This window comes from Mastomys coucha, unplaced genomic scaffold, assembly GCF_008632895.1.
Source record: "Mastomys coucha isolate ucsf_1 unplaced genomic scaffold, UCSF_Mcou_1 pScaffold8, whole genome shotgun sequence".
NCBI lineage: Eukaryota > Metazoa > Chordata > Mammalia > Rodentia > Muridae > Mastomys > Mastomys coucha.
In genome coordinates, this window is record NW_022196914.1 from 35,348,301 (window position 1) to 35,373,496 (window position 25,196).

General features: G+C 45.2%; 2 protein-coding genes across 7 annotated transcripts in view; both read left to right on the forward strand.

Annotated features, from left to right (window-relative positions):
* The window catches only part of Brd9 (bromodomain containing 9), a 27,302-nt gene extending 15,001 nt beyond the window's left edge, over positions 1 to 12,301 (forward strand). For all 3 annotated transcript variants that reach the window (XM_031359995.1, XM_031359996.1, XM_031359997.1), the window contains exons 12-16: positions 1,019 to 1,130; positions 5,905 to 5,943; positions 6,762 to 6,864; positions 9,212 to 9,379; positions 11,649 to 12,301. In XM_031359995.1, the coding sequence (XP_031215855.1) occupies positions 1,019 to 1,130; positions 5,905 to 5,943; positions 6,762 to 6,864; positions 9,212 to 9,379; positions 11,649 to 11,749 (523 nt within the window). In that variant the 3' untranslated portion in view covers positions 11,750 to 12,301. The remainder of the gene's footprint in view (positions 1 to 1,018; positions 1,131 to 5,904; positions 5,944 to 6,761; positions 6,865 to 9,211; positions 9,380 to 11,648) is intronic.
* A 2,989-nt stretch (positions 12,302 to 15,290) lies between these two features.
* Positions 15,291 to 25,196, forward strand: part of LOC116083637 (probable palmitoyltransferase ZDHHC11) — a 30,257-nt gene continuing 20,351 nt past the window's right edge. The window contains exons 1-2 of one of the 4 annotated variants that reach the window (XM_031360410.1): positions 15,291 to 15,497; positions 17,183 to 17,404. In XM_031360410.1, coding sequence (XP_031216270.1) covers positions 15,489 to 15,497; positions 17,183 to 17,404 — 231 coding nt within the window. In that variant the 5' untranslated portion in view covers positions 15,291 to 15,488. The remainder of the gene's footprint in view (positions 15,498 to 17,182; positions 17,405 to 25,196) is intronic. The other 3 variants (XM_031360408.1, XR_004115823.1, XM_031360409.1) reach the window with 3 other exon arrangements.

Genomic DNA, 25,196 nt, shown 5'->3' on the forward strand with positions numbered 1-25,196 from the left:
TCAGCTGGAGCCACAGTAATCAATTTCAAACACCAAGGCCTCACCGTGCTGAAAGCTGGTGGTCTGAGGCCCAGGTTTTGGCAATCTTGGTTTAATACAGACACTATCTTCTCTCCTGTCTTCACACAGCCTTTCCTCTGTCTTGATCTCCTTCTCTTATAACACTAGTCAAATTGGATCAGCACCTACCCTACTGACCCCTTTTCACCTTAATCACTTCTCAAAAGTCTCCAAATACAGTCCCATTCTCGGGTGCTGAGGTGAGGGCTGACACTGATGAACTTGGGTGGAGTGGGGTAGGATGGCAGAGGCCAAATTCATGGCAGCCTGAGATGCAGCATTAAAACTACAATTGTGAAGCTAGAGAGATGACTGCCAAGATCTGCCGTCTGTACACATGGTCAGGTATCCCAGATGATGGCCTGTGTTTCGTCAGCAACTGAGTTTGTCTAGGCTTGGCTCTGGGTCAGCAGCCTTGCTTGTCTCTCTGGAGGGGCTTCAGGGCCTAGGAGGCTTAGGCTATCCTTGATGGTTGAGTCTATGGGATTTTTGTTCTCTGACTATATTTTAAATTTTATTTATTTTTTAACCTAATATATTCATATGGTTCAGAAATCAAAGTGTACCAAAAGGTGTCCCCTGAGTCTTACCCCTACTGCTCCATATGTGCCCACTTACCATGTCTACATTTCCTGCTGCTATACTTCTAAGTGTCTGACTGGCAGATGTAGACAGCCTTCCTTAGAGATTAACAAGTATGTTTTATGATTTTATATGGATTTGTGTACCTGTATGCCATTGCCTTTTGTTTTTCCTTTAATGTTCCTGGAGATTTAATTATTGTTTTGCCATGAGCTACTTTAAAAATTGTTTGAGAGCCATTAATCTAGTGTCCCATACATATATGGGAAGCTCCCAAAGGACTTCTGGAATCAGCGTCATTGTCACTGTTAGGGCAAGTCTTGAAATTGGAACGTGGTGCTTTTTCAGCACCTTCCATCACACAGTTCCCTTCTAGCCTGCAGGAATTCGTGAAGGATGCTGGAAGCTATAGCAAGAAGATGGTAGATGACCTCCTGGACCAAATCACAGGTGGTGATCACTCAAGAATGATCTTCCAGCTGAAGCAGGTGAGATTTGCAGTTGGTGAGCCCTTTTAGGCTCTGGTTCCATGCTCGGGGCTGCTTCTGTGCAGAGAGCCCATCCCACCCACTAGAGTCCAAGGAGACAGACTCTTGAGGTCATTGCTGGCTGTTCTTGACTTACTGAGCTTAAAAGTTCTGTTTTTAAGAGCTGTCCTTTAAAGTTTGGCAGTTGCTTGTCATTTCTTCCATACCGATACCCATGTTCCTTTCATTGACATCATTGTCATTCCTCCTGAAGAATGTACTGTTTTCCTACAGAACAGATGTGAAGGCCGAGCTCACCTTTGAAACTTGTCTTCTCTTGACAGTCTAGATGGACTTTTCTTTCTGCTCTAACAAAGACTAGCATTAGTGTTCTAAAGAAGCATCTGTGGCCCTTTGTGTCTTTACTTTCTTTTCTTTTCTTTCTTTTTTTTTTTTTAAAAAAGCAAATTTTATTATTTTGAACAGTATAAAGTAACATAAAGTTGTATGGTCTAATGTCTATTTCTCCAACAATGTTTAGACATTGGAGTTCATTGTAATAATGCTGTACTTTAATGACCTTCACATCACCAAAGGATTTTACCTCCATAGTATCTAGGCTAAGAGCTGACAGTTCTGCTGCACCAAGGAATGAATTGTAGGCATGATTTTTGGGTATAGATTTCCTGCTATGGTCAAGGCTATTTGACTTGAGTGATTGTCTTCATTCTCAGCCCACAGGAAACAGGTTATATTCATTTAAGAAATAGTGTATGTATTAAGATGGTCTATCCATAAAGTCATTCACCAACTGTTTCAATGAACAATGGTTCTGCTTGGAGGGTGGCACAGACATTAGGTGAGGGTAGAAATCTGGTTCATTGGCTGTGATGATTTTGAAAAGCATTCATCTCAGAAAAAGAGTAACTTATAAAATCCTTTTCTTCAAAATTGACATAATAATTATTAAATATCAAGCAAAGCATTCAGCTTTATTCTTTATTGTTTTCTTACAAGCCACCTCCCAAATTAATTATCTATGTTTCTTTTGGCTGTATAAATAATTTTGAAATATGTAAGCTGTTCTGAAAACCATAGTATAGTGTAAAAACATCAAATAAACAATCCTACTAATAGAGAGGCTGAGATAGGAGAAGCATGATTTCAAGACCATTATGTGGTTCACAGCAAGACACTGTCATGTACAAACAAGCAGAAAATATATATGGATTGTACAATATTGGACCTATTTCTCCAATTACCAAGTTAGATAGACCACTGGGTAACAGCCAGCAAATTTCTAATTCCTCATATTTTTGAATTTCAATTGATTAGAACATATTGGTAATATTAATTTTCATATTAAGAGATACTTCCTGTTATTTTGTTGTTAGAGGTAGAATTATGTTTCTGTGGGTTTGGGTGTAGTTTTTCTCCTTCTGTTGGTGTTTTCCATCTATTATTCTTTGTAGGGCTGGATTTGTGGAAAGATATTGTATAAATTTCATTTTGTCATGGAATATCTTGTTTTCTCCATCTATGGTAATTGAGAGTTTCACAGGGTATAGTAGCCTGGGCTGGCATTTGTGTTCTCTTAGGGTCTGTATGACATCTGCCCAGGATCTTCTAGCTTTCATAGTCTCTGGTGAGAAGTCTGGTGTAATTCTGATAGGCCTGCCTTTATATGTTACTTGACCTTTTCCCCTTACTGCTCTTAAAATTCTTTCTTTGTTTAATGCATTTGGTGATTTGATTATTGTGTGACGGGAGGAATTTCTTTTCTGTTTCAGTCTATTTGGAGTTCTATAGGCTTCTTGTATGCTCATGGGCATCTCTTTCTTTAGGTTAGGGAAGTTTTCTTCTATAATTTTGTTGAAGATATTTACTGGCCCTTTAAGTTGGGAGTCTTCACTCTCTTCTATACCTATTATCCTTAGGTTTGGTTTTCTCATTATGTCCTGGATTTGCTGGATGTTTTGGGTTAGAAGCTTTTTGCTTTTTGTATTTTTTTTCTGACTGTTGTGTCAATGTTTTCTTTGATATTTTCTGCCCTCAAGATTCTCTCTTCTATCTCTTGTATTCTGTTGGTGATGCTTGCATCTATGACTCCTAATCTCTTTTCTAGGTTATCTAACTCCAGGATTGTCTCCCTTTGTGATTTCTTTATAGTTTCTAGTTCCATTTTTAGATCCTGGATGGTTTTCCTCATTTCCTTTGCCTGTTTGTTTGTGTTTTCCTGTAGTTCTTTAAGGGATTTTTGTGTTTCCTCTTTAAGGGCTTTTAGCTGTTTACCTGTGTTCTCCTGTATTTCTTTGAGGGAGTTATTTATGTCCTGCTTAAAGTCCTCAATCATCATCATGAGAAGTGATTTTAGAGTTTTAAGATCTGAATCTTGCTTTTCCTGTGTGATGATGTGTCTAGGACTTGCTATGGTGGGAGAATTGGGTTCTGATGATGCCAAGTTACCTTGGTTTCTGTTGCTTATGTTCTTATGCTTGCCTCCCACCATCTGGTTATCTCTAGTGCTACCTGCCCTGGCTATATCTGACTGGAGCCCGTCCTTCCTGTGATCCTGCTTGTGTCAGAACTCCTCAGAGTCAAGCTGTCTGGGTGACCCTGTGATTCTGGGATCCTGGGCCTGTTAGAGCGCCTGGGAGTAGAGCTTCCTCTGGGTATTATGGGACTCGCTGCAGAGTTTGCGCCCAAGGTCTGTTCAGGGCATCGGCCCAGACAGATCGGAAGGAACCCGTGCCACTGGACTGGCTGAGTTCCAGCGTACCTGCTTCCTGCTGGTCCCAGTTATTCCTGGTGTTGGGACAGATGTTGTGTCCTCCTCACCTCTGATCCTGTGATCCTGGGCATGTTAGAGTGCCTGGGAGTGGAGTTTCCTATGATTGTTGTGAGACTGGCTGTGTAGTTTGCACCCAAGGTCCTGTCTTTACTTTCTGTCTGTGATGTCTGTCAGAGTGGACACTACCCTTGATACACTGTAGGCTGGGGCCAGTTCAGACCCATAGTATGTATATTCACAAGCCAGAGATGTTTATGTTCAAATTAGACAAGTATGTACAATGCGTTCTTGCTGAATGATACTGGTAGGGTTATTTTTCCAGTACTAGGAATCAAATACAGGACTTTTTTACATTCTAGATCAGTGTTGTACTATAGAGGCACATCCCAGTCCAAGGATGAGTAGGGGTGTGTGTGTGTGTGTGTAGTGCATATGGACGCCAGAGGTCAACTGCAAATATTGTTCCTCAGGTAAAGGTCTCACTGATCTAGAGCTAGCTGGGTGGGCTAGGCTGACTGACTCCATCTTCCCAGTGCTGGAACTACAGTTGTACACCATATCCAGCATTTATGTGGGTGTTCTAGGGTCCTCATACTTGTGAGGCAAGTACTTTACCATCTGAGCTACTTCTCAAGTCCCAAAGATTTTATTTTCTTCATTTGAAGAGCATTAATCTTCATTTTGGCAGGAAATTTGTTCACATTTGTTACATGTGATCTTTGGTCTAGGACAGCCATTATTCCAAGGCTGTGTGACCCTAATGCTAAAGAACAGTATTGCTGAGCCAAAGTTTTCTAGTAAGACTCTGTTCTGGCTAGGTGGAGTTCAAAAAAGTATCTGTCCACACTAGCTCTGAGACTATTTTGGCCCATGGCTTCCTTGGCTCTTGGTCTGGCCTGGTCTTTGTCTGAAGAGACGGGCATAGAAATCTTGTGCCTCATGGAGAATTCAGCCCTACCAGCCTGTGCTTGGCTCCTGTTCTGGTTGCCATCTTTTCCTTGTGTTTCTTTCTAGGCCATTTATTTAAAGCCTTTTCCTTACCACTTTGTAAATGTGCAGTGCCTGGTGAACATAAAAAGAAGAGAGGAAATTTTTTGAGAATCAGTTCTCCCACTGTGGGTTCCAGGGCTGAGCTCAAGTTGTCAGGCTTGAACAGCAAGTGCTTTTACTTGATGCTGTATCTTGTTGGCCTATTGTCTGGAATGGGCAAGAAATTGCTCCCTGTGGCCCTGAAATGAGGGTGTGTTGTTGGTGAATTCTGAATTCATTGTGTAAGGGTGAGTTCTGTCATTAGGGTTGAATAATTTTACGTACTCAGCAGCAATTAAAAATGGCACTGAGTACTCAAGATATAATGCTGAAGGAACCATCTGCAAGGAACAGATGGTAAAATAAAGGCCATGTTTCTAATTAAAAGTTGGTGAAAATAATTGCATAACTGAACCTCAAAAACACTGGGACCAAATTCATAGGTATGGAAATACACACTGAATGACCCTTTTTGAGGAATGTGCACAAAAGAAGGCTATTTTTAAGGTCATGCTCTTACCAGTGCATAGGATGAAGGTACATGTAGTTAATACTACTTCAGCAATGGAGTAGATGTCACTACTGCCTCCATCATACCACAGCCTGTCTCAGGGACTTGGTCATGTTCCAGGCTAAACAGCCAGGAATGTTTTTCTCAGGCTGCCCATTTTGGTTTGTTTTAAACATTCACTCTGATGTAAATTTGGGGATCTTCTTACCCATGTCCTCCTTCACCCCAACCCAAGCATAGTATTTGAGCCCTTGACTGATACAGAATAAGCCAACCAGTCATGGTTTATCTTGTCTGCCACCTGAAGAATCAGGTAAAAACCCCTGCTTCAGCCATGGACGTAGTGAGGCGTCAATGAGCAGAATCCTAAGCAGTGAAAAGGCCACTGTTAGTGTAATGTGGATAAATTACTCCAGTATAAAATTACATTGGAAAGTCTTATTTCCTGTCTTGTTACTTTTCAGAGGAGGAGCATCCCCATGAGGCCTGCAGATGAGATGAAGGTGGGTTTCCCAAGCATGTGAATAGAAGCCCAGCTTTGGGGTTTGTATGGTAGTTGTCATTAGCCATTGCAGGGAGTGGCTGAACAGCCTCCTTCTCTGTTCTGGCTGCTTGTTTCTAATGAGGGACTTCAGTGGCACTGTTCTTTCCTCATTTATGTATGTTGGTGACCTGAACTGAGGACTATAAGCTTCTAAGCTTAGGAACAAGTTAGCAGTCAGCTAGACACTGTCTTCAAGAAGAGTGGGGACCCCTTTTCCTGTGTGACTTGACATGGTTGGCAACACTATGGGCTTGTGCCGTAATGTTTTCCCACTGGACAGCAGTAACCTGTATACCTGAGGTGACCAATCATGCTGTTGAGTCCCAGATTACAGGGAATACTGTAAGGTCTCAGTATGGGGACATGAGAAGAAGCAGGTGGCAAGAACCCCAGAGGCCTGAGGAACTATAGCATCACACCTTCTGAGAGAGAAAGCTTTGGTTTTGGAATCTGTATTGCTCCTGCAAATGTGGTGGTGGGCCCTTGAGTTCCATGTGTCTACTTGGTCTTCTTGTGGCCTACCTCCCATATTCTCATAGTGCTACTGATTTCCCTAAGAACTTAGCAAAAATTGTTTATTCCGAATAGAGAAGCTGTCAGAGGTGTGTTGATTTGAGTAAGTCTCTGGATATGAATCTGCACTTCCATAAATAAGCTTAGATCCTGTGTTCCTTCAGGTGCAGCCACTAGAACAGTGTTCATCCTATTGACATACATAGCTAGCATTAGCTGACATTTGTGCTGTCTGTTAGCTGATGTTTTTCTGATCTTCTGCAGGTTGGGGATCCACTGGGAGATAGTGGTGGCCCTGTTCTGGACTTCATGTCAATGAAACAGTATCCTGATGTCTCCCTGGATGTGTCCATGCTCAGCTCTCTTGGTGAGGCATCCAGGGCACAATTGTATGTGGCTTCTCACATGGACTCCATCCATCTTTGTGATGTGAGATGTCATAAGAAAGCATCATTGGTTTTTCTGTGCCTTACCACTAGTCAGAACAGGAAACACCCTGGGGCTGTGGTTAGGGCCTAACTGTACCATCAGCATATGGGATCGGATGCTGTCTCCAGGGGACAATGTCAGAACTAGAGGAAGAGGACACCCAGTTGATAACTGCTGATTGCCCTGTGAGTTAAAAACCCAACTGAGCCTGTCAGAAGTATTGTGCAACTTAGTGGTGAAGGGCTCCTTGCTTAGTATGAACAGTGCCCTAGATTCCATCCCTTTTACCAAAACCAAAACCAGTTAAAACCCCAAACTAAACAAACCACCAACAAAAGCACTGGTTTGTAAGAGACTAGGAAATAAAAATGTATGTGTGTTCTCTTCAAAGATCCCCTTGGTCAGACTGCCACACTTGGACGAAGTGACTTCTGTCACTGATCTCAGACAGGTCTTGGTGCATGCCACTCTGAACAGTAGCTCCAAATAGGCCTGACTGTGTGCCCCTGTGTCTTTCTGACTTGAAGCTGTACCTGTTTGGTAGCTGATGCTTGGGTGCTGATCTTGTACAAGGCGTGTCAGCTATGTGTCAGCATGCTTGTGTCCTGAAGGATGAGCCCTCTCTCTACTGGTAGGAAATGCTGTCTTCCATGAGGTGTATAGTGTCTTCCGTCACATAAAATTGCTGACAGCTAGGAGCCTTGACAATGTTTTGTGCTATATCCCTTCCTTTCTTTTGTGTATACCTTATTTGCCTTATGGCCCTCCCCTGGAGCAGTACCTGTGGACGTTTGAAGTTATTACATGGAGAAGAGGCTCATCTTTTAGTGAAGATGGCTCCAGAGTCAGCAGTGTCAGGCTGAGAAAGTAGATTTTTTTGCAAACATTGTAAAGGTGACAGCAGAGTCTGTCCAGCCTCACACTGCCTTTGGTTGGAGTATTTTTTTTAGGAAATTTGTGTTTAATACAGTTTTTAGGGATTGGGTTCAGATCTGTCATCTTCCTTTTCATTGTCTTTTGTCAGCTCTGTTTTAGTCCCCAAGACACCCCATGCCATGACCTGCTGAGACTCAGGGATAGGGTCTTTTATGACAAAACCCAAAACAGTCACTAGAGAGAGAAGTCACAAAGGGAAAGTCCAAAGGGAACCAGATATAAGCCCCACGAGTTACAGGGAACGTGTTTCAGTCTTTTAATGAGTTGTGACAACATATTTGATAGGTCTGCAGCACCTGGGTTTTGATTGGGTTGGGGCTGTCTAGGGGCTACTATGTGCACCCTTCCTGGTTTGGCTTATGTTGGTTCCAGACCCCAGGAGGTAGATATGGCTCCTCTGTGTATATATAGTGTCAGTTAGTGGTGAGGCTCCCTGCCTCCCTGAAATACAAACCCGAATACTAGCTTTCCTAGGGGCATTTACCCTGACTGCTTAGTGAATTTCCCTGCACACAGACTACCTTTGTCTTGGTACTTGTAAGTTTTTGCTTTTTACAACTTTTTAGAAGTTTCTCATATTATTAGGAGATACAATCTCCTAATACTTACAGGAGGTCTATAAGTATTATAGGAGACACACTCCCTAATACTCTTATACTCTTTCTACCTCCTCTTCCATAATGTTCCTGATGCTAGTCTTAATATAGGGCAGAGGTGAGCTCTTGGCTCCTCTGGCTTAGCTGTGTCCTTTTCACAGTTCAGGGTAGTGCTTTGCTGAGACAAGTCAGTACTGGGGCCTAGTTCCTAGGTTGGAAGCTGCATGGAGACCCAGCTCAGTGAACTTATTTGAATATTCTGTCTGTGTACTCTGTTTAAGGCAGTAGGCCAGCATCAGACACATACTTTCTTTTTTGTTTTTTGGGGTTTTTTTGTTTTGTTTTTTCGTTTTTTGTTTGTTTGTTTTTTCAAGACAGGGTTTCTCTGTATAGCCCCGGCTGTCCTGGAACTCACTCTGTAGACCAGGCTGGCCTCCAACTCCGAAATCCGCCCACCTCTCCCTCCCAAGTGCTGGAGTTAAAGGTGTGCGCCACCACTGCCCGGCTCAGACACATATCTTCTGTTGACAAAGTTGTCCATAGTGTTGGTGCATTGGGTGACTGAAATTCAACATAGCATTCTGCTTGAATGAAGGACACTGGGTCTGCTTCCTTCCCTACTATCAGCCCCGACCTGTCATTAAATTATGTTCCCTCTGCTGTGAACTCCACCAGCATCGACCTTTCAGTTGTGTTGTATGTCTAGTCTGTGCTGACTACATTTACCTGGGTTACATTATTTTTCTCACATAGGGAAAGTGAAGAAGGAGCTGGACCATGAGGATAGCCACTTGAACTTGGATGAGACAGCCAGGCTCCTGCAGGACTTACATGAAGCACAAGCAGAGCGAGGAGGCTCCCGGCCATCCTCTAACCTTAGCTCTCTGTCCACTGCCTCTGAGAGAGAGCAGCATCCTCCAGGTAAAGGCCTACGCTGGATAGGGGATCAAGCCCAAAATAGTGGCCTTGGCACAGAGGTTTATTCTGGGAAGTTTCTATACCCTTGTGTGTCCTTGGGGACCAGAACATTTGTTTGGGTTATAGATTTGTTGACATGTGCCCTTTGCCATTCCACATTTTATTCCTTGGCTATATTAACCAATGAAGTCTTCATTTTCTATCAGGAAAACATTAACTATCCCTGGCGAGGGGTTTCCATGTTTAAGGAGAGATGAGGCACACCACTGACACTCTGTCATGCCAGCCACATGCAGGGTCTCAGATGCTGGCTCTGTAGCTCCTTAAAAACATTTGAGTTTGCTGACACAGTACTGACAACAGTTCTCCCCAAGTATAGTTTAGTGACCCAGTGAGTTTATAGGAGTTATGTATAGGAGCACAAGTAAGTCATTCCTCTATTTCTTCTTCCATGATACTCCTTAAGCCTTGAAGTAAGTGATATGATTATTTTCCTCTATCTGTGACTGGGACCACTGTGACACGTCAACCGTCCTTTATTCTTAAGAACTGAGCTGGCAGTGATGCTTTATGGGCAGAAACACAAGTGTGTCAAAGGCAGGTTGACAGGCATCTCATATGCACTTAACAAAGCAGTGGTAGTCACTTCCCTACTAAGGCCTGTGGCCTCCCTAGCCCCTGCTTTTGCCCTGGAGTACAGTACTGTATGTAAATTTATTCCTGTGTTAATTCAATCAGAAAGTGGGTTGTTGGATATAAAACTCCACTATTCTATCACTGGATACACCTTGCCTGGGGTCTTAGTTACTGTTGTATCGATATGAGGAGACACCATGACAAAGGCAACTTATAAAATGAAGCATTTAAAGTGTTAGGCATGGTAGTTTACACTTTTAATCCCAGCACTCAGGAGTCAGAGGCAGGTGGATCTCTGTGTGTTCAAGGCTATCATGGTCTACATAGTGATTTCCAGGATAGCTAGAGCTACATCAGAGGCCCTGTCTCGAAAATAAAAACATTTAATTAGGGTCTTGCAGTTTCAGAAGATTAGTTTATACTCATCATTGTGGGGAGTCTGTTGGTGGTAGACAGTCATGGCTCTGGATCATAGCTAAGAACTTAAATCTTCACCCACAGGCAGCGGGCTGGAAGACAGAGACACTGGGCCTGGCATGGGCTTTTGAAACCTCAACCCTCAGTGATACACACACTTCCTAATCCTTTGCAACAATTCCACTGACTGAGGAGCAGATATTCAAATATATGAGCCTATGGGTACCATTCTCATTTACACTCCATCACTCTTAGCATGTATGGTGTCCATAACCAAGCAGCCAAGCAGAACTGTCAATGGCAAAATGTATACAGCAAACTGTGGTGGTGTTGATGGGAGACATCTAGCGATAATTACCATCTCTACAACAAACTTAATTTTTCCCCTTGAAGTTTTCTCACTTGCATCTTCTGTAAACTGTTGCTCAGCTTTAAAACTTTCCAGCAGCTCACTGACATGGCATTTGATTTTCTGTTAGTCTTTCTCCTTGTGAACTCTGACTTGACACAAATCACACATCTTACCCTATTTGTCTTTGAGTAACCTGGACAGACTCTTTTGTTTGCTTTTTCTTCTTCCATCATGTTTTTGATTGCTTATGCACTTTAAAATTTACATGCTGACATAAGTGGTTTACATCTGGCAGAGCCTCCTCTTCCCATTTGGGTCACATCTCATCATGGGACTCAGCAAAGCCATTACAGCCCCACATCAATCCTAAGACCTCTGCTCAACTACCTCTTAACATCCCTGTGAACACCTTCCTATTCATTTAGTCTATTGACTGAATAAACACTGCCTCTTTCATCCTAGTTTCTTCAGTAATGTGTCTTTTCTCTGTGGTCCTCCAGTCCCTAGTATCTGAGGGAACCTCCGCTCAAGATAACCAAGCCTGCCGACTACATGGCATGGGCCAGGCCTTCAGGGACTACTTGCCCTTGCCCCCACAGCCTCAGGAACGTCTTCCGCTAGCTTTCCCCTAGCCTGGTTGCAGCTGTCAGAAGGAAAACTAGAGTTTTTATGATCACCTTGTATATCAAGCAAAGTAGAGGCCAAGGAGATTATAGACATCCCTGATTCAGATTGGGGTGTGAATGCACCTCTGACTGGTGCCAGAGAGGACATTGGTCTTTTTAGGTATCAGTCACAGATGTTGATTTCATGAGCTTTGTAGTTATGTTTGGTATGCTTAAACGCCATGTTCTTTCAAACTTACAGGAAGTCCTTCTCGCCTTAGTGTTGGGGAGCAGCCAGATGTCAGCCACGACCCTTATGAATTCCTTCAGTCTCCAGAACCTGCAGCTCCTGCCAAGAACTAACTTATGGGGTTTCCAGATGTTTTATTTTATTTTTCTACATTTTATTTGATACAGTTTTTGTCACAAGACAGAAACTTTTGTCTTATCCTCTGTGGCATATAGGAGCCTGAGGAAGATGATGGCTTGTCTGTACTGTCATGTCTGCAGCAGAGGCCCAGTAGCACCAAATGGTGTCCAATAAGTTCTAAGTAGTGGCAATAGAACATAAACAGGTTGCAAACAGATGGCTCAACTCTGTGTCTCCTGAGCACCAGAAGCCAAGCTTGTTTATGATAATGTGCACATAATCATTTTACATTTTGTACAGGCTTCCTTCAGTTCTCAAAGGGGAGTCTGCAGAACAGGCCTTCAGAGGGTACCTTCTGTTTTCTATTTGGTCACTGAACCAGAGGATAGAGTTATCTCCCTGACAAGTAATGAACCACCCCACCTTTTAGAATGAAGTATACAGAGTCATAAAATGTTTCAAAACTGGATGTATTTGCTGATTACCTATTTGTATTTGTAAAATACATGAACACGGGTCCTAATAAAGAGATGCCCAAGTGGTAACTCTGTATGATCATCCTGTCTGCTTTGATGGTGGGGACACCTGTGTATCCTGTAGACCAGCTGGGCATCTTACTCCTTATCAGGAATAAAAAAGCGAAGAAGACCCCTCCTTCCCAGGTCAGCTGCAGGTGGAAGTTCAGTTATGAGGGGAAAGGGGCTGTGGCTAGAGGGGTATAGTAGGTGGCATGCTTGGCACAGGCAAGCAGGGCAGGAAGTGGTCCCTTGGCAAAGGATAGAACATCTCACAACTGGATAAAGCATTAGTAAGTGATTACAGACTTACAGCTAAGTCTGAGCCAGGAGCATCATTCAGGAGAGACTGCCTGTTTCCTGGGACTACCATGTCTTGATCTTGAAACCACCACATCCTATTTCAGGCTAATTTAGCTCTGGGCCAGTGCCACAACTGGAAGAGAGACTAGAAAGGCTGATTCTGGGTCTGCAGCATCATGGAGATGCACTGCGCTGCGCCAGCCTCCAAGAGGCTCTCAAGCCTAGGCAAATTATGCAGCATGTCTGAGTGGCAACCTCCTAGGCACACAGTTTTTCTTCAGGGTCTGTTTCCCATTGGTATACTGCCCTAGGTCTTCTGCACATAGCCAAGATGACCTCGGTATGATGAGCAAAAAAGGGAGCCTGGGCCAGCAAAGGGCATTTGGGCTGTGCTCTGGGGGAGGGGGGAGCAGAGAGGGCCCATGTTTTGTGACCCCCATAGTAGGAGGACTATCCATGAGCCTTGGGAGATGCTATTGCTTCTTCTTGGCCCTCAGCCTGAGGTACAGGGGACACAAGATGTTCTTGACAGTTGGTCATCCAGCTTCCATTTTAGAGAAAAAGAAGAAAGGCTTTACCCAGTGCCTTTACTGTTGAAAGACCTTATATCTTTAATTTGGTGAAATTAACTGCATAAACCTAAACCATTTGCCATTTAAATTATATAATTCATTTGATACATTTCTATTATGTAGCCACTACACCCATTATGTTTCAGAACCTCACCCTGTAAAGACACTCAAATGCTCACTGAGGTCACCAGTTAATTCTCTGGATTTGCCAATTCTAGGTATTCACCTTAGTAGGATTTCATATTTGCCTTTCACTGTTACATCTTGGAGGCCAGCCTCACTTAGGTGACTTCCCCTCACCAGACATGGTAGCCTTGGCCACTGTTCAATACTGGGTACTGGGAAGGACCTGGAAGCCAGATAGTTCCTGACCAAACCAGAAACACACCACAGCTGACTGGGTAAGGTACAGGCTTGAACCTTCAACCTCACTGTCTGGATGTCACGCATGGGCTTGTCCAGTACTTGCTTCTCACTCCCGGGGAAACCACCAACATCTCAGGAAAAGGAAGAAGTGAGGTCAAGATGTAAGATAGTTGAAACTCACTTTACATCTCTTTTAGACTGGAATGTAGATATACCACAGATCAAATGAGAGGCCCGTGTGCAGGTAAAGTTTCATATAGGCATGTGTGCGTGCAGGTGAGGATTACACAGGTGAAGGCATGGACCACTGTGCATGTGCAGAAGAGGGTGTGTGAATGTGAAGTATGTGCAGGTGAGAGGTGTGCAGATGAAGTGTGCATATGGGCTATTTGGAGGTGGGATATACAGGTGAAGATATACAGTCAAGCATATGGCATAGGGTGACTGCCTCCAGATCTTCTGAAGGAATGAAGAGCCAAGCAACATTGGTACTGCCTTTTGATCTAACATGATTCAGCCACTGCAGACCTTAGCAAGTACTGACCAGACTTCAGGGTTCAGCAGGAGGCAGCCGTTTTCATTAAGAATGAAAGACAGACAGGCAGTGGTGGAGTACACCTTTAATTTCAGCACTTGGGAGGCAGAGGCAGGTGGATTTCTGAGTTCGAGGCCAGCCTGGTCTACAGAGTGAGTTTCAGGACAGCCAGGGCTACACAGAGAAATCCTGTCTCGCAAAACCAAAAAAGGAGTGAGGAAGTTTTACCAAGATTACTCATGTCCAGCCCTGCAGAGATGTCATGACTACCTGGAGGGATACTGAGAACCACACAGTAATGATGCGAGGGGAGATGCATTTTGGGAGGCTTGCAGTCACCGTCAAGAGTCCAGCAACACAGAACCCAGGAGAATATGACTCACTGCACTGCCCCCTACCCCCCGCCCCAGATTGTATGGAGCAGAGATTCTGAATCCCAAGATTCAGGCTACCCTTCCCTCCAGTCATATTCTACATGCTCTTACCCCTCTACCCAGTGTCTTCAGTATGTTTCACTCTCTTAGTCACATGCTCCCTGTACACTCTGGACAGAGGATTCAGGTTAGGCTGTAGACCCTGAGCTTTGTAAGTACCTGGCAACAGAGCAGCCATCACAACATCCTACCTGCGGGTGGCTTTCTAGTGGTGATGCATGCCACCATAGAGACTGTGAATGGAAAGAGATGTATTCTGTCTGTCTCTTCTCCCTCAGTCCCAGGGATGCATCAGCAGACTGCCCACTCTAGGAGCATTCACATCATCTTGGAAGCCCACAAATAGGAACTAAACTTAAGTTAAAATTTGAGATATTGAGGGAAAAAAAAAACTTCAGTAGTATTGTATTTGGAAGTTCTCAGGAGAGAATGGGGCTTCATCAACTCACTGCTCAGCATCCATAGTCTAGGAAGTGTTACTGGGCCATCCGGACCATGGCCACCAGGGAGGAGCAGTCTGCAGGGTAGTTTGTCGGGCTTAGAGTTTTGTGTTTCTCTATAAAGCATGTGCACCTCAGCTCCTACAGCAAAAATATCTTGGTGATCAAGTATAAAGAAGTTGTAGTTAGCAGTGCATATCAGAGGCCCACCCACAAGCCGAGGCCCTTCATTTCATAGATTGCAATAGTCTTCTAGTTAAAACTCATGTAAAGCCAATTCAGTCTCCAGTGGGGTAGTGAAGCTGGGCTCTGCCTTTCAGAGTTCCCACCTGTGGGAACCAGCTAACCCCATTTCCAACCTATCTGTGCTACCCACTGGTCTTAACCTCTGTTATGTCCCATATCCCGCAGTAGGTAGTCTCCTTGGTTGCAGGGGCTGTGGCTTTATGAGCTGTGGAACTTTCCTTTGCGAGGTGTTCCATATCTGCTTTGTTCATGGGAACGCCCCACCACTGTTTAACATGTCAGCACTGAGCAAGAAGTCTCTGACCTGTGCTGCTCAACCTGATGAGAGAGGTAAGAATTCAGAGTAGACATTGGCCAAAGGCAATACTGTTTCATCTCCTGACTCCCTTGGACGGGTGCTTCACAGGTGTGGACTCACCCCACGGGAGACCCCCCCACCTATCATATTACCTGTTTGGTTTCTTAGAGCTGGCAAGATTTCTGTCTGATGAATCTCTCTATGGGGACATACAATGAGGGATTCAAGACTGGGAAGGCTCCTCCTGAGAAATAAGGGCACTGATGGGAAATCCTGAACAGGATGAATAGATAACAGCAGGGTTGGACAGTTCAAAGAGAATTATGGGAGGTACCTAAGGCCACATATAAAGACAGAATCCATGGCTGTGAGTAACACATGAGAAGTTCTGGGAGTGTTAGCTATAGCTGAGTTAGGAGTCATGGCAGGGTCCCACACTGAAGCCTACAGTGAAGAGTATAGAAGCAAGAGACCGGAACCAAATAGGCACAGGTGCTAGAGGCTCCCAGCACCACTGACTCTTGAATCTAAGCTCACAGCTCATAGCTCACCAGAGTCACACACATCCTTAGTCCTCAAGTTTTGAGAGTACCAATTATGTTATGAGATGAATGAATGAAGAAACTTCAGACGGTGGGTTATATCAATTATGTTATTATGAGATGAATGAATGAAGAAACTTCAGACGGTGGGGTATATCAATTATGTTATTATGAGATGAATGAATGAAGAAACCGGTTCAGATGGTGGGGTGTCACTTTCAGGGAGGTAAGCCAGGGTATTGGCAGGTATCACAGGTAGACTATGGATAGAGCCAGGCAGAGGAGATAGCTTGGGTATGCCAGGTAGCAAAAAGGAGGATCGCAGAGGACCTAAAATTGCATGGTGCAGCCAGGCAGTGGTGGCGCATGCCTTTAATCCCAGCACTTGGGAGGCAGAGGTAGGTAGATTTCTGAGTTCAAGGCCAGCCTGGTCTGCAGAGTGAGTTCCAGGACTACACAGAGAAACCCTGTCTTGGGAAAAAAAAAAAAAGAATAATTGTGTGGTACACACATATGATGTAGGGAGTGGTGTTCTCTGCATGTTGTGGAGCTGTATGTTCTATGTGTGGTGTGTAGCTTTGTGTGATATGTATATTCCCACACAGCAACTATCAAAGCTAAACTTTGGGACTGGTAGGAAGATGATGGCTCATCTTGTTGGCTCACTACCAGGTCTCTTCCCCTGTGAAATCAGTGTACCGTGCTTTCCTTGTCCTGGGCCACCTCTCTAGTGCTCTCCCTCTACAGCAGTACCTTTCTATAAGAAAAGTATACTGGGAAGTAGGGTTCTATGAAAATGGGTGCATTTGGGTTCTTATATAAGAAGGCCTCAGTGTTGTTCTCTTTATGTCTTTTCCAATATTTGTCACTTGAACATTTGAGACAGAATTGTGTCAAGGAGAGAAGTGGTACCCTAGCAGATCTGACCTAACCAAGCAGTCTATTCATGAAGATCTGGGCTCACAGTGTGGGATAGACATTAGTGGGCCTTGTGCCCACTATCTTGGGAGTGGCAAAGCTACCTGTCATGATGGGGAATCTCCTGCCAACCCTAGTCATAAAGATATCAGCTTCTGGCCCAGGGTCTGGTAACTCCCTGACAATGACAAGTGATATTGCAAGACACTCATGCTATACCCAGGAATAGACAGCTTTGTGCCCTTTTTGTCTCTCAGATGAACATTTGTGGCATCAAGCAGAACCGGGTCCTCCCAGAAGCCCAGCAGAACAAAGTGAAGAAGCTCCTACCACACCCTCTGTCTAGGGTGAATGGCTGGTCACCACCCCTGCACTCCTTTCTGGCAATATCCTGGACTACCTACTTGGCCGTGTCCATTGTCACCTTTGGGATCTTCATCCCCTTTCTGCAAACTAACTGGAAACATGTTGCCAATATTGTATCCTTTGTACTAGAAGGGTGGGCCCCTGGGCTTACATGTCTTTTGGAAGGGGGAGGGCTTCTGAAGGTCTTCAAGAGAATTGGCCCTGAGCCCTATCATGCCTATGCAGTGGGCTCTGTCTCTGCCTAGACTACTTGTTCCTGTGGCCCTGAAGTCAGCCCTGTGACCCCATGTTTCCTGATAGAAGGTGCTCTTGCTATTGTGAATGTTAGAGTCTACTAGATACAAAGTGACAAGTAGGGATCCTGGAAGTGGTGACCCAAGGAAAGGGAAGCAGGTATAGACTACAGTCACATCTTTCTTACAGTATACAGAGAGGCCCTTCTTTGTTGACTAACAGAGTAGCCAAATCAATAAGAAATGACTTCAGAAGCATATACTTGGCTGCCACTGACCCACAGCTTGCCAATGTGCTTGGATAGCCCTATAGAGCCCATTCCTAAAGCACGGAAAGTAGAGGGCGGGCCTTTAGAGATGGTTCCCCAGGGCATGGGAAGACCTACATCCATACGCACTTCTTTATGGCATGGTGTATATCGTGGTGGACATTTGGTCAGGAAGACTAGTCCCTTAGGGATGGAGTCCACTTAGAGCCAGTGTCATGCTGGTGCAAAGTGGGCCTATGCTCAGGAAATTGCATCCACAAGCCATAGACGAGGCCTGGGTGGCATTTATCTTAGTGAGGACATACTCTGGGTGAAGGCTCTACAGAGGACTTTGCTTTGGACAGCATCCCACAGGTCCTAGGAGTTAGAAGATCTAGGAATATGTGAGTAGTGGAAGGAGACCTTGCAGGACATAGGGCTGAGAGACTGTTCCAAGAGCTGGGCAGGTACTGTCACATCTTGAGGGTTGGCTTTGCTGAGACTGGTTACAGTAGTATCTCACAGTCACCCACATCAGCAGTTAGAACTGGCAAGCCTTTCATTTATCACATGCATGATCAAGGGAGTATCTTTTTTTAAGAAAAAAACAAAAAACAAAACCTCTCAGATGTCAGAAACTCTCACACGTAAGTGCTGTGGTTTATATCGGGGCCTGGCTCTTACGCTCATAACCACCATGCTATCATCTTCCTGGAAATGCACACAGCAAACTCTAGCACTCATTTCCTAATATCCCTATTACCAGTACCACAATTTTCTTTATTATTTACAGGGAGTGCTGGGGATTGAACCCAGGGTACTTACTGTACCATAACTTGTAGTTGTAGCACCCTGAGGCTTCCCACAGTGAGGCAGGCACCTCTAGGTCTTTGGTTGAAGAAACTGGAGCAGAACTTATCTCCCAGTTCAACTGTGTCTGGTTCTTTTCTACATAGTGGTAGAGACTTCTTTGTGGGAAGACTTTTGAGAATGAATTCAATGTAAAAAGTTATTCAGGTTTTTCTGCTTCATCTTATGTTCATTTTAGTAAGGCATATTTCTCATGAAGTTTCTTAGAACATCTAAGGAAATGTCAAATTTCTTAGAATAAAGTTATCCACAATATTTCCTATGCTTTTCATTTCATCTCTGAAGGATACAATTATTTTTTGGACAGGATTTTCTGTATAGCTCAATATGTCTATGAACTTGTGATCCTCCTGGCTCAGCCTCTCAAATGTTAGAATTAGTGTGTATTACATTCAGGACATATTGTAACATGTCTTCATTAGTTGCCTGCTTGTCTGCCTGCCTTCCTTTCCTCTTTCCTCCCTCCCTTCCTCCCTCTCTCCCTCTCTCCCTCCCTCTCTCCCTCCCTTCCTTCCTTCCTTCTTTCCTCCCTCTCCCTCCTCAACCACCCTCTTTCTTTTTACCTGAAATTGGATCTTTCTATGTGACCCAGGCTCACTGTGAACACCCAGTCCTCCTGCCTCAGCCTCTCCAATGCTGGAATTGCAGGTGTGCACCACCACCCTGGCTTTCTTGTAGAGAATCACCTTTAAAGTTTACTACTTTTCTCTACTGTTGACCTCTTTCTATCTTTAATTTTTCAGCTTTTATTTTTATTATTCCTTCTTTCAACTAACGTTGGGATTCTCACCTTTAAGTGGAAATGAAGGTCACTGGTTTCCTCAACATATACTTAGAGTTATGCTACTATATTTTCTCTGAAAGTTTAGGGCCTATGCTGGTAGTTTTGTCAATTCGACACAAGCTAGAGTCGTTTTGGAAGAGGGAAGCTTAACTGAGAAAATGGCCCAATTGAGTATTGGCCCATAGGCAAGTCTGTAGGTCATTTTCTTTATTGATAATGGATGTGGGAGAGTCCAGCTCATTGTGGACAGTGCCCTCCCTGGGTCAAGTTGTCCTGGATGGTATAAGACAGCAAACTGAACAAGCCATAGTAAGCAAGACAGTAAACAGTGTTCCTCCATGGCTTCTGGTTCAGTTCCTGCCTCCAGGTTCCTGTCCTGCTGGAGTTCCTGCCCTGACTTCCCTCCGTGATGGACAGTTACCTGGAAATGTACAATGAAATAAACCCTTTCTTCCCCAAGTTGCTTTGGTCATGATGTTTTTATCACAGCAGTAGAAATCATAACCAAGAAGGCCCCTCATTGCCTATATTCCTGGAGCAGGATAACACCAGTTGCTCATGTAGTCTTGCTAGTGATAGGAGACTTGTTTTTAGAAATAAACCAAAGATGCCTCTGGCAGGTACACTGTGAGCCTACAGACATCCTGGCTATGTGCAACCCTGTACCCTGGATACTTACACCCCAGGTAAATTCACCCTGAGCACATATACATCCCAGCATGCACAGCACAGGCACATGCATCCTGGGAAGGCTTCCTCCACCCTGTACATGCATCCTGAGCACACACACACACATTCCAGGCATATATACACATATCCCAGATACACATGTCCTGGGCATATGTACATCTCAAGCACACTTGGGACCAAGAACCACCCCCCCCACAACCCTGACACATGCACTCTGAATATGCACACATCCCAAGCACATATACCCCAGACGTGTGAACCCTGGGCACACTTTTACTCTGTTGATCTTGCAATATCAGTCAGGTCTTGTCTGGGAGAGATAGGCTGAGGATGGTCTGCAGGCATCAACTACAGGTGTAATGAATAGCTTCAGATCTCTGGCTCCCCTATGCCCAGGGTCCAAATAGACAGCAGCATTCTCTTCCAAGGGGAGTCTTTCTAAAGCCCAGGTTCTATCCAATCACCAGAACAGAGTAGGCATTCGAACAGTGAGAGACTAAATCATGTGGAAGTTCAAATGTCCACAAGGAAGGGGGACAGAAAGGTGTAGCTACCTGAGTCATGCTATTCAAATACACAGCATGCCACCAACCTCCTCCTCTTCTCATCAGGGTGACAAGTTCAACTCTCAGTGGTGGCCCATCTCACCATACCTAGTGTGGAGCCCAGAAACCCTGCTGTACCCTTCTTGGTCCTCCAGAATTTCCAGACCTTGTTGGCCTACTGAGCCTCCACTGTGTCCTGATCTCCAGGCACTCTGTCCTCCAATAGCATCTGTCTAGGGTAGTGTCCTCTAACCAAGAGTCCTCAAGCCTCCTAGGTCTGCAGAGTTGAAAAGCAATGCCATCAGTTCCTGTGTGATTTTTAATATAGGCAGTTGACTTCCTGGACCCACAACCACAATGAGGGATAAGAGATGATACTGAAGTCATCAGCCCACAGCTCAATGCCCTGCTTCTGTCTATGGAACATCAGACATGGCGTCCTCACTAAATGCCTTAGTATGGGTTAAAAAATAGGCAAATAGTTCAGCGATTTCTAATGTCTCCCAAACACCCTTTATACAAGTTGTTAAAACCCAGAATCTAGTCAGCTCTGAGTCTTGAATGTAGGGATAGAGCCTCTCTGTCTCCTTATTGGAGCATGGTAGTTGCCACCCTGAGCTTGACAGGAGGCATTTCTGAGATGTTAGGTAGCCTGTGGCCTGTCAGGATGACCACAAAGTTTCAGCAAGGGTATGATCCAGGTGTTAACACAACCCACTGTCATTAAGGTGTGGTACCTGTGGGAGCCTAGTTACAGTCAGTGCTAAATCTCTAGATCCGCCATTCTTCCTGATCTTGTCCACCCTTGCCGTGGAAAGGAGAGCTTTCGTCCCTGCCCCTGCCTTCCCTCTTGCCTCCTTTCTTTCATATCTTTCCATCAGTACTGTGGAGTAATGTTTGTGAGATGTATGGCTGTCCCAACAGAGCTATCCAAGGTGTCTTGGGTGAGAGACGATGTATTTCTCTTAGTTCTGGGGTAGCAGTCTAAAATGAAACTGACCTAGGGCCACATTCTCCTGAAAGATACTGGGTAGTCCTCTGTTATCCAGTACTACGGTGGCCTGGGAATGCAGTCTTCTTCTGGTGTTGGCCCATCTTCTGCCTTGGGAATTCAATCTACTGTGTTTCCCATAAAAATATTTAGTGTGTGTGTGTGTGTGTGTGTGTGTGTGTGTGTGTGTGTGTGTGTTGCGTTCACCATAGCATGTATGTGGAGTTCAGAGGACAACTTTCTTTTCCCATTAATTTATTTATTCACTTTACATCTCGATTGTAGCTGCCCCTCTCCTCCCAGCCCCCCTCACACAGCCCCTCCCCTTCTTCTCCAAGAAGGAGAAACCCCCACCCTGGGTACCAGCCCACCCTGGCACATCAAGTCACTGCAGGACCCAGCACATCCTATCCCACTGGGGCCAGACAAGGCTGCCCAGAACGGTATCTACAGGCAGGCAACACAATCAGGGAAAGCCCTCTACCCCATCCCTATAGAGGACAACTTTCAGGATTCAGTTCTCTCTCTCTCTCTCTCTCTCTCTCTCTCTCTCTCTCTCTCTCTCTCTCTCTCTCTCTCTCGCTCGCTCGCTCGCTCGCTCTCGCTCTCTCTCTCCCACAGGATCCATATTGTCAGGCTTCCACAGAAAGCTCTTTGAGCTGCTGAATCACCTTGTTGGTCTACAGTTGCCATTTTTATAAGGTCTGTGATCACAGTGGATGAGATTGTTCCCAGTGGCCTCATTTACCTGGTTTGTGATGACTCTGTTACAAATGAGGTCTGCCAACAATGGTGTCAGGATGTGGATGTGTTTAGGAGACACATATTGCCTGATAATCACTGCTTTCTTCTTTTTATTCCTAACTTGGCCCTGTTTGGCCCTGATTCTTTTCAGGTGGTTTTGTGTTGCGATTCCTGCCGTAGACCCACTTGGTAGCTTAGTCTCAGCTGTTGTCCAGAGACACTGGAGCTCCTACAGCTTTCTTGGCTTTTCAGGTCAGGTTATTACCTCTGAAATTCTTTTACTAGCCTCACCGGAACCTGGCTACATTGGCAGTGTGTCCAAACTAGTACTAGCTTGTAGCCACTAGATGGCACCAGCATCATTTGGCACCTGCTAGGCACCGTGAGGGGCTGGGACGTGAGGGGTTGGGTTAGAAGAGCGAGGACTTTCTGTGGAGAAGATCCCGAGGAAACCCTGAGGCCAGAGAAATGCCTGAAGATCCTTCTTGTGGTTCAGATAAGAAAGGGCCTGCCAGGCTGGTGGCTTATGAGGGTCCTGTCGCCAGTGGGACAAGGGACTAGATAACAAACACAGTTTAGCCAACAGGACCCACAGTACAATATCAAACCTTTAGCCTAGAAAACTTTTTTTTTTTTTTGAGTCCTGGTTTGTGCCAAGGCAATGTGAACTAGGGGGTGAGGGGGGCATCAAGCAGGGTATCTTAGGCTGCTGTTGTTAGCTCAGCCATAGAACTTGCCCTGGAGGAATTATGAATCCAGACAGTACCAGAATGTTGGCTCCTCCTCGGCCTCCCTCTTCCTGCGGAAACAGGACAAGGGAGAGGTCACTGGTTCGAGGAGGCTGAGGAGGGCGGTGTCCTGAGCTGGCGCCCTTCCTTTGTTTGTTTACTAAACACAGATTGTTGCTAGGGAAAGTTCCAGCCAGCTGTGGTTCTCCTAAGCTCCCACGTGGAAACTTCCAGAGGGAGTTGGAGGGAGGCCTCCATGGAGGACGCCTCACCCTGCTTCTTTCACATTGAGCTATCCACCGAGACAAGGCTCTAGAGAAGTCAGGGGCAGATTCTGAAGCAGTTTCTCTTCTGAGTTCTCCCGGGGAATGTCAGCTTGGTGTGTGGCTAGGGAGTGGCCAGCCGGGTCATCTGAGACAAAATATAGTATAGTAAGGTCACCAGCTTATGGGTGACAGGGATATCACTGAGTGGTAAAAAAAAAAAAAAATTGCCGGCAAAGTGTTCCTGGACAAGCTTTGCACAGGAGAATGTGAGAAAAGATGTGCTGCAACTTTGTCTTTTGTAGGGGAGCTCCATGTTCTAGAGGGACACATTGAAGGCTGTGTCTGAGATCTGAGTCCCCTTTGTGACCAGAGAGAGGCCTTTTGGTGACAGATAAATGGCTTTTAGGGTGGCCTCCTGGTACTCCACGTGACGGCTGGGGACTGGTTGTCCTTTAGGGTCTGTTTGGCACAAGGTACAAGGGAACCTGGCTCAGTTGTGCTCTGAGAACTACTTTGCAGCCGTGACCTCCCTATGGTTGGTCTGCGTTCCAGGAGTCCCCGGCACTATGAGTATGGATGCTGGTGGTTTGGAGAAGATATGAGGGTATCGTGAGGTGCGGTCACAGAGGTCTGGGCCTTGATGTCAGCCTTACCTCGTTTGCTCCTCGAGGTGCTTCTCGGGCTTTCTACTTGCCTACTGGTTTCTATTAGAATAGGTCTGTTCTAGTGTTACAAGGAAAGAGACAAAATCCAGGCAGTATAAGACTTCCTATGTCCCTGACCCTCACCCACCAATGTCCCAGGTTCTGAACATGCTCCTTACTACCCATCACCATGAGGGAAGCACATTAGCCCTCAAACTAGCTTCTAGGAGTAGGAACAGCTGCTGGACCATGCTCTTGACATGGTAGCATCAACAGCTGTGAGTGACCCTATGCCCAGTCCCACTGGCCTATACCATAGGCCAATCTGTTCTACACTAGAACAGCTGGTAAAAAGCCCCCTCTGCCACACACACACATCCAGTCCTGCACCAGCTCCTACTCTGGTCCTCCTGGAATATAGCTTTCTGTCCTCCTCAAAGTCCTTTATCTGTGCTCTGAACCTGCTTCTCAGTCCTTTGTCCATGCCCAGAATCCTGTGTACTGGCCAGTTCATGCTGGAAGATGAGGTGAGCTAGACAGGGCCTGCACCAGGGTCTGGCTCAGCGTACAGGCCTCTTGCAGGCTTATTCTACATCACTGATTCTTTTGAGACCTTCATTAGGGTTCCCCCAACACATGTCATCCACAAAACCCAACCCTAGTGTGCAGGATGGCTTTGGAAATCCATCAAGCCAGGCCAGCAACCCTGAGCTCTTAGAAGGTCTGGGAAAGGGGGCTTCTTGTTGAGTTAACTATCCATGTCCTGTTAAAATCCCTGCAGAGCCTCTGGTATATGCCTATGTCCCAGGGACAGGAGGAGGAATGCAAGGGACAAAGACCTTCTTGTGGTCATGTAGGCTTAGACGGGCAAAGCCCAAAGGTTCCTGAGAGTGTCATGGTCCCTGAAGCTCTAACTCAAGCTGAGGTTGGAGAGTACCTTCCAACTGCTGCCTAACCATGTTTCTGGTGAACATATCCTGTGTTGTGGCCAACAGGAACTCTACTGCCAATGGAACCCACATATATTGCATGGTCTGGTGTGGCCTAGTCCCACTTATATCCTAGTCCTTCCCCATATGGGAAACACCCACTACCAGGTGAACCACTTTGGGCCTCTGGAGCTGTCATTCGAGGTATAAACTATTCTTTTTGAAGGCTTTTT